General features: G+C 42.0%; 1 protein-coding gene across 2 annotated transcripts in view; it reads right to left on the minus strand.

Annotated features, from left to right (window-relative positions):
* Nucleotides 1–6,558, minus strand: part of itpr2 (inositol 1,4,5-trisphosphate receptor, type 2) — a 76,399-nt gene extending 69,841 nt beyond the window's left edge. Inside the window, exon 1 of one of the 2 annotated variants that reach the window (XM_074634152.1) lies at nucleotides 6,019–6,558. In XM_074634152.1, coding sequence (XP_074490253.1) covers nucleotides 6,019–6,107 — 89 coding nt within the window. In that variant the 5' untranslated portion in view covers nucleotides 6,108–6,558. The remainder of the gene's footprint in view (nucleotides 1–6,018) is intronic. The other variant, XM_074634153.1, reaches the window with a different exon arrangement.
* Between the last annotated feature and the right edge of the window lie 3,100 nt (nucleotides 6,559–9,658).

Raw genomic sequence — 9,658 nt, forward strand, 5'->3', positions numbered from 1 at the left:
TAAATGGTTAAACAGGAAGGCTGTTTGGAAAAGTCCCTCGAGCTCCTAAATAAGTAACCTTAGAGTCGGCAGAGAGCCGGGCTTTAGGTCAAACAGCCAGCCCAGCGTTGTGTAGTTTGCTCTGTAACCGAGTTAAACATGAACCAGCGATTACAGGACACTAATTTTAGCTCCGCTGCCTGCGTTGAGAGGACTGAGACAACAATGCAGAGAACCATACAGCGTGTGAAATGCAGAGCAGCAGGTCGGATGTGTTTGTTCTGTCGAGTGTTTTCTTAAAAGTCAACAGAAGAATGACTAATCTGGAAGAAAAGTGTGAAAGATTATTGCCTGTTATTGCAGGTTTCAACGTGCTGGCAGAGCAGCGCAGTAATCTCATTGAGTCATGCACTTCCTCATTAAACGTATCCTGTCATTATTTCACTATCGTATGGAACATGTAATCAATGGGGAAATAATGAGGTTCAAAAACACTTAACAGATACAGGGTTATTTTATCTTTGTCTTAAAATGTAATGTATGATCTACAGGTCCACAATAAAGTGAAATGATTCATTAGTTTTTTAAACTAATACCTCCACAGAGCTTTTAGAAAGGTGCAGAATAAAAGTATGACTGTTCCTGAAAAAAATGATTATGACTGTGAATTAATCATTTTAAAAATGTTGGCAGGTCCAAAATGAATGTTTTGTTTATCTCTGTGGAAGATATCTGACGTTCGGTTCCCACTTCTAACAAGGCCTGTGAGCCAATCAAAACAACGTTTGTATCACGTGGTATCTCTGTGTCGTCAGTTAGTGTGGAACAAAAACAGATAAATGGCCGAGATTGACCGTAAGTGCCTGGCAACGACTTGTTGTGAAGTAAATGCAATGGAACGTGGGAGGGAGAATACGACGTCTAGTGGCTGAATGTTATCAATAGCACCTTTAAAGCAGACTTGCCAACCCTCCCGATTTTCCCGGGGTCACAATTATCCCAATTTATGGCAATTTTTCTTTCCTCTTCGTTATCTCAACATGTTCCTGGCGCTGTACAGCGTGTATGAGCTCTACTGTTTCCACCCAGACGGCAACAGAGCTACACCAAATGTCTCTACCCGGTGGAGGAGAGCTGCTCACGACACCACGGTGCGGTTTGTGGTGTCTGAAGGACCTTAAAGCTGCAGTAGTCAGTATATTTTTGGCATCATTGGGCAAAAATCCCATAATAACCTTTCAGCATATTGTAATTCAAGAGTTCTGAGAGGAAACTAGACTTCTGCTCCTCATGGCTCTGTTTTCAGGCTTTAGAACATCTAGCCCGTGACGGGAGACTTTGACCAATCACAGGTCATTTCAGAGAGACGGTGTTCCTATCGAGCGTTCCTATTGGCTGTGCTCCGGTCATGTGACTGGTACTTGGCGTTCCTTCAGCAGATTTCACAATGGCGACTGTGTCACAAACGTTCTCATGTTACAGCTAAACCGTGCACTACAAGATGATTCTGAGAACATGTGAGGAGAGAAATAGGCATTAACGTAACAGAATATTGATTCATATTTGATCAGCGCTGCCTAGTTTCACCGTTTAGTCGAAGTTCAGAGTGATTGACAGCCGGCTCTCATAAACGGCAGCTGGACAGCAGACCTCAGATCAGCTCTGACTGCTTGTTTTCCTCCGGTCTGTGAAATCTTGCAGATGCCGTTAGGAGCACCGGAGGACACCGGAGGATACAGGTTACCTGTCTCATGTACTACTGTCATGATATAGCGACCGTTTTATAAAAACAACTTTTTTAAATCATATTTGCTCCATTCTCACCTACTGCAGCTTTAAGTGAGAGAGAGAAGAAGATGGAAATGGAGAGAACTAAGAGAAAGAAAAACTCAAGCAGGGACAAAAAAATGAATGAATGAATGAATGCAAAGTGATGAATATTAGTCTAGTTTATACATTCACAAGTTCACACCAGAGGAAAGAATTATTTAAGTTTTCTTTCCTGAGAAATGAAAGTAAAATTAAAAGTAGGCCTATTTAACAAACAATGCTGTTGCATTGTACTTATTATTTTGTTATTTTCATTCTTTAAAAGTTAACAGAATGCAGGAACCAAAATCTGAAACTCTTATTCTTCTGGGGGAGGAGTCAAGGTTAGCAAGTCTGCTTTAAAAGATCTCCAAAATGAGGCTTTCTGATAATCCAAAATGTGAGACGGCACAAAATCCAAGAGGTCGAGGTCACGCATGGATTTAAATCAGCCGAATTATCTTATAAAAACTCAAAGGTCGTTTGGCTTTTCAGTGTTTGCAATGTAAGGTTTGTGTGTGTGTGTGTGTGTGTGTGGAACTCGCAGATTTAATGTTATCCAAAGCAAACAAGGGCATGAGCAGCCTTGTGTAGCCGAGGTTATATTACTGCTGACAGGAGCTGTGGCTCAGGGAGGTTCTCTCTCTCTCTCTCTCTCTCTCTCTCTCTCTCTCTCGGCGAGCTCTGGCACAAACCACATGAGTTATTCAATCACTGATAAGAGTTTCACTGCTTTGCTTCACGACGAGAGCTGTGAACAATCGCCGCAGTGCACTTATGCTTTTTTGGTAACGTACAGCCCAGCTGAGTGCTGCTTATTGGCTCAGGGCAGGCAGCTACAGTTCAGGGAGCGTTTCAGCAAAAGGAAGGCCGGCCGGCTGGCTGGCTGACTGTGTGCACTCCTGCAGATAATGAGACAGGTTGCGCACAAACAAGTTGTAAGTCAAGGTGCAAAACATGTTTTAGCTGCCATCTGCTCCAAGACCTCCGATTGTTTTAATCCTCCACAGCATTAAAGAAGAGTTTAACATCAGAATATGCCAGCTGTTGTTTTGCAAGAACGTAAGGGAGAAAAGGAAAGAGAGAGAGAGAGAGAGAATGAGAGAGAGAGAGAGAGAGAGAGAGAGAGAGAGGCGAGGTGAAAAGGGAGAGGAGGTGGGTGGGGCACACTCATTCCTCAGGGCAGGTCGATCTTTTTACGCTCGTTCTGCAGGCTTCGGAGGCCGGAGTGCACCTGGAACCACCAAGGTATTTCACCTCAGCTCAGCTCAGCTCAGGAGGAACTACAGACAAACAAATGGCCGCTGGCATTTTTTCACACTGCTGTGTGGAGAGTGACACAACGAAAAGCAGTTTCCAACACACCTACACACACACACACACACACACACACACACACACACACACACACACACACACACAGCCTCAAATATGAAGTCAGACTGACAACTGACAGCTAAGAAAAATAAAACTCATGTCACCCTTTAAAGCAGTGGTTCCCAAAGTCTCCATGGTTGAAATGAAGCAGTGTTCCCTATGAACTGAATATGTTTATGAGCAATCAGCAATTATTAGACTTCAGAGTATTTCAGGTTAGTAAAAAGTCTGACAAATTTAATATAAATGTTACACTTTCTTTTCTTCTTTCCTGTCCCATGACTTATCTTGTGGGCCCTTAGATTTATCTTATGACCCACCGAAGGGGTCCTGACCAAGCCCCCAGGAAGAGCGCCGGTCGTCGATCCCGACTTTCGTAGTGGCTAAACGGCGGTACTGCAACTTCCGTGTCCGTCACGTGATGCCATTGGGCCCAAAAATACTTTTCCCCATAGACTTACATTGGGAAAGAGACGTCTGTAACTCAGAGGATCATTTTCTTTAGGTGAATCAACTCCCCAATAGGAACACTCTAATAGTCCTTATTTAAATCATTACGTTTTTAAAGTTGTAAAACTCACTAACAGCTGATCCCAGAGTTATTTCCCTTCCTCCGTTCATGTGAGTGAGACCCAGACCGAGGCTGGAGCGCCAAACCGTGACGACGGCGTGACGTTAGGACCCCGTGAACCGAGTCATGTGACCGAGCGGATGCTTACTGCGCATGTTTCACGTGCCGGAGATCCGGCTACTTTTCCCAGACGGAAGTGGAGCCATTTAGGCTTCATGCTCCACTGAGCAGCTTTCACAGGAAGGAACGGAGCCCCGCCTCCAACGCTGGATCCAGTTCTCTTTATACATCCATGGTCCCGACCCGCAGGTTGGTCACCAATGCTTTAAATTAGGGATGCTAATTTTGAAAAATTGTCTTAACCGATAACCGACCCTCATTAACCGATTATTAACCGTTAATCGACAAGATTTGTGCCTCGCGCCAGCTGCAGGAGCACACCAGATATTGGTTGACGGGAGTCTCCAGTTCAGCGTCCGGGAGCGTTAACTTAGCAGCTACGATGCTGCGTGTAGTGTCGCGGACATGCAGCCACTTTCCCAGTGAAAGTCTCCACCGCACATTTAGTTTAGTTTAGCAGGTTGTCAGCCGTCTGCCCGGCGGAACTTTAGCGAGTGGCCAACAGACTGTGTGTGTGTGTTGGTGGTGAGTGTGAGGTTGTTGGTGGCGTTCTAGCTGTGATCGTAGGTGAAGCAGTGTGTGGACAGTTTATTTGTCGGTGAATAAATGCTACAAAACTACAACTCCTCCGCTCAAGCTAGCTGGAGAGACCGACAATGCTTAATGTCAGTTAAACGGTTAATTATGGACATCCCTACTTTAAATGATGACTGAATCTGGCAGGAAATGTCAAATCACTCTCTCCCACATGATCAAAATGTGAGTCAAATCTCTTCTAAACTTGGCTTCTATTCTATATTACACAATGTGGAAGATCACAAGGACACCTCAAAGCGTACTCTCAACATAGAAATATAATATAAATAATATTAGATATTAATATATAGTATTAGAGGATCTTTAGGGACACATACAGACAAACTATCTGTAAATACGTCTGGGGTGAAGGTGAGGAGGAATAAGCAGCATTTAAAGGGACTGTTTGTAACTTTCAGAAATGTCTTGTTAACAGCTTCACCTGTGGCCGTTAAGTCAACTAAAGTCAGCGTCCTGTTGCTGGCGCTTGTGCTCGCTCTACATAGACATGAAGGAGCATCGCTCAACACAGTGAGGAGACACACGTCAGCTAAAAGCACAATATCACTCTATATTTCAGCTGCTTGGCAGTAATGTTAGCTGACCAGACCAAGGTCTCTCCATGAATCAATGCTGATCCTAGTGTTGGCTTTTCCCGCCTCGGCCTCCCGACCGCGGCCTGAGGGAACGGGGGAGACGCCGGAGTTTTGGTGGGAGACGATAACGTTTCTCTCTGCGGAGCCCCGTCACTTCACAAGACACGGGAAACCTCTGTTGGTCTGGAGGAGCTGCAGCAGTTATTTCTGCACAAACGTCCACTGAACATTCACTAGATATTCTCAGAGCTAAACTAACTCTTCTGCAGTGTGGAGTGAGCAGCATGCACGTGAGAGGTGGAGAGAGAGAGAGAGAGAGAAGGAGCGTGGTGTGTGAGTGAAGGCAGGCAGAGGAGCAGAGGAGCAGAGACTCCGGTCCTGGAGACCAAAGCTACGGTCTCCCCCGCGTCCTCCGACCGCGGCCAACACTGTGTAACAGACGGGCTTCACTACATACAACCAAGAGGTTTTGGTGCTTCACTGTAGTTTATGTTGGAGTCTGAGTCTGAACAGCGTAGACACAGGCGAGAGCGCATGGGAAACCGACCCGGTAGATTTATACGCTTAAAAAGTTACAAACAGTCCCTTAAAAAGGAACCATAATTTTACCATATTTTGCTGGGGACCCCCCTCACACCTCCTCACGTCCCCCTCTGGGTCCCCGGGCCCTACTTTGGGGAACCCCAGCAAACAGTAACCATTCTAGCACTTGTCTACCTGGGTTAACTTCACACTCTGCTGCTGCTTTGCATTCCTGTTACATTTGCATGAACGTGAAGAGTTTCCTGAGAGCAGACTGAGCAGCAGCAGCAGCAGCAGCAGAGAGGAGGCCTTCTTCTTCTCCTTCTTGGCCACAAGTCGCACTTTAACTTTCTCACTTTACGCATGAAGATAGAAAGAGAAGCAGAGGATGTAAAGTGAAAGTATGTGAGTGTTAATCCATGTGTGTTCTCTCTGCTGTAGTGAGTAGAAAGTTGAGAGCAACATTACCCCAGAGTGCTGATGAAGCCATTCACTGAGCCTTCTGCGTAAAGAGACACAATGTCTCCGTTGTGGAGGAAACTGGACCTGTCGGACATTATTACTCAATGTGCGTTTCCTTTCAGATGTTCTCCATTTAGAAAGCGACAGACTTTCTTCTTCTCTTCGGGTGAAGTAATAATCCTCACGTTACAGCAGCTCCTCCAGATCAGCAGCAGTCCTCACATTCACCTCCATTCTTCCAGCTCCGCATGGCACAAAGACACAAAGTCACAAAGTCCACTCAGGAAATCAAGTGAAAGCGCAAAAACACTAAAAACTGATGTTGATTTGTTTCTTTGTGAAGGTTTCCAGCGTTCAGTGTTTGGTTGTGAGACTTGTTCAACTTCTTCCTGTATGTCAGACAGACTGGAGCTGCTCGTCTTCTCATCAGGCTCAGTGGGAGGAGACTGCTGCTGTCAGACTCTGACTCAGTTCCGTTCACTGACAGGCTCGGTGTTTTTATTCACAGCAGATTAAAGAGGTACTTTTAGAGGAAAATAAAACCTGCAGCTGCACTGGTGTTGTTCTGGAGGATCAACATGTATCATAAAGTCAGATTAAAGCTGCAGTAGTCAGAATGTTTTTTGCATCATTGGGCAAAAGATTGCATAATATCCTTTCATCATATTGTAATTCAAGTGCTCTGAGAGTAAACTAGACTCCTGCTCCTCATGGCTCTGTTTTCAGGCTTTAGAACATCTAGCCCGTGACGGGAGACTTTGACCAATCACAGGTCATTTCAGAGAGAGAGAGCGTTCCTATTGGCTGTGCTCCGGCTGGTGGGCGGTGCTTGGTATTTCCTTAAAGGTCCCATATTGTAAAAAGTACCTAAATAAATATCTTTTATATTATAAAGCAGGTTTAAGTGCTTTATAAATACTGTTAAACTATCAAAACGCTCAATATACGGAGAAATACACACAGGAATGTGCGTTTGAAACAAGCCGTCAGGATTTCTGTCCATTTGTGATGTCACAAATATACAACATATATATAGATCATCACACGGTTTTGAACAAACACTCTAAATGTGTCCCAGTTTATTTCCTGTTGCAGTGGATGTGAATGATATCAGCTGACAGGAAGTAAACATGGACCCAAACTGTTGCCTGGCAACGCAATTCCAGGTTAGGGTTAGGGTTAGTCGATGTTCTCCAGTCTACACTATCTGTTATATTGGTTGAAATGTTCTTTCCCCCCCGACAGCGATCCGTTACTGATGAGCTCTGAAAAAGGAGCTGAAAAGAGCCGTCATCTGTAGCTGCTGTAATCCTGTAAGAACGTCTACCAATCAATGTCTCGCGGTCCGCTTGGAAAGAACCAATCAGATGCCTCCCAGCCTCCCTGCTCATACTCCACCCTTGACGTGCACCAGCCTGAACTCAAAGTGGCTCCCTGTGGATTTATAAAAATGGAAATGAATAACTGTTCTTTGTTTTAATTTTTATTTATCATTGTTGTAGGTCTATGGTACGACGGTACGACGGAGTATTAGGGCCACATTGAGGTAAAAAAAATACATCTGAGATTTAGAGAATAAAGTCAGAATATTACGTGTTATTTTCTTTCTTTCTCGTTAAGTTATGACTTTATTTTCATAATATTACAACTTTTTTTCTCGTTAAGTTATGACTTTATTCTGGAAACCTCCAATTATTTTTCTCTCAATGTGGCCCTAATACTCCGTAGTACATTGTCTCTTTGGCCCTCAATGCATTAGACTTATATACTTTAAACTTAGACTATAAACTGTGTTACCTTCATCACAATGATCAAATGTTTTGCAACTCCAGATTTATATTTTTATTTTTTTTGCCTAAAATGTCTCTTTTGATAGTAAAGGTTGCTGACCCCTGGTCCAGGTGAATAGGGTAAAACATTAATAGATATCACCATGAAACTTCCCCAGTTGATTACTTACATTAAGACAATTGTTTTTTGTGTATTATAAGTTTTCAGAAAATGTATATTTAAATATGCAAATGAGGCGTTGTCTTATCATCAAATATGCGCTAATTTGAAAACATTTCCAGAACAGAAATCTGAACGTCGGATGAAGCATCAGAAGAGTCAAAGGTCACTCAGAAAACACTGTCAACAGCCATAAAAGAAAAACAAGTTTCACCATTCTTTTAGGAATATAATGTTCTATAAATCAGGCTCTGAATTATGAACAAACCCGTCTGTAAAAACCTTCAGGAGAATATGGAGGAATGAAAGTGGAAAGTATGTAAGAGCTAATGAAGTGGAGATTTCTGGCTCAGAGTCATCGGGGGGGATCTTGTTGGGTCTCTAAATTATAGAGTATACGGTCTAGACCTGCTCTATATGAAAAAGCATCTTGAGATAACTTCTGTTATGATTTGACGCAAAATAAAAAATAAATTGAATTGCATTTTTTTTTAGAAAACGGCCTTTAAAGATCAGCTATGTGTTGAGTTTTGAAGACACTACAGCGAAACAGAGTAAAACATTTTAACTAATATATATCATCATGACACTTCCCCAGGTGAATACTGACATTAAGACAATTTTTTTTTTGTATTACAAGTTTTCTGAAATGTTATGTTTAAATATGCAAATGAGGAATTATCTACAGATGCAAATAGACAAAGTAGTAAAATAAACAGCTAAATGTGTATTTTGGATGTTTTCTTTCTACTAGTCTGAAAGAAGACGTGTTATGGAAGCAAAAATTTACCAGTGCATGAAAAACTATGTTTTTGCCTTAAATGTTCATAACACATGACTGCACATTGCTACATTCATCTAAAATTAATAGAAATAAAATTGCATGAATCACTAACAGGGACGTACAAGACTGAGCACCTGTTTTCATTCCTTGATGAAGCAGTTTGTAACGTTGTTAAGAAAAGTGCTATACAAATAAAGTTTATTATTATTATTATTATTATTATTATTATTATTATTATTATTATTATTATTATTTTGTCACTTTAAGCATATTTTTCTGCTAATATTTGCAAGATGTAATGTAAATGTTCTATGTAAAATATTTGTGAATAATGCTCTTTTTCGTAAATAAAAATATTATTAAAAAAAAAATGAAAGAAGAACAAATCGTTGCAAACAAATTATTTAAATAATAATTGTATTATAATATTAAAAAAGATGAAACAATAGGCTACAGTAGGCTAAATGAGATAAGATGAAATACATATCAGCAAAATTGACCAGTGCATGAAAAACTATGTTTTTGCTGTAGTTTATCGCTTTAAATATACATAACACATGACTGTAAATTGGACTGCAAATTTTCTAAATTAATAAATATTAAAATTGCATAAATTGCTAACGGGGACGTACAAGACTGAGCACCTGTTTACATTCCTTGATGACCTCTATAAGAGGAGGAAAGAAGACAAGAGCAGCAGAATCTCAAGATGTGCCACTTTTCCTTCCACCTTGCTCTCCGTCCCTCAGCCCCCCCAACAGGGGAATTCTGTTCCTGAATGAAAGTGGAAAGTTTCTGACCACCAGCCAGCAGCTGGCAGCCACATGATCAGGTGTCTCTCTTTGGCACAATGAATGCTGGACGTCTGGACGTCTCTGCAAAAGACTGCCAGGGATGGATCATGCATGTAAA

Source organism: Sebastes fasciatus, chromosome 4 (genome assembly GCF_043250625.1).
Source record: "Sebastes fasciatus isolate fSebFas1 chromosome 4, fSebFas1.pri, whole genome shotgun sequence".
Taxonomy (NCBI): domain Eukaryota; kingdom Metazoa; phylum Chordata; class Actinopteri; order Perciformes; family Sebastidae; genus Sebastes; species Sebastes fasciatus.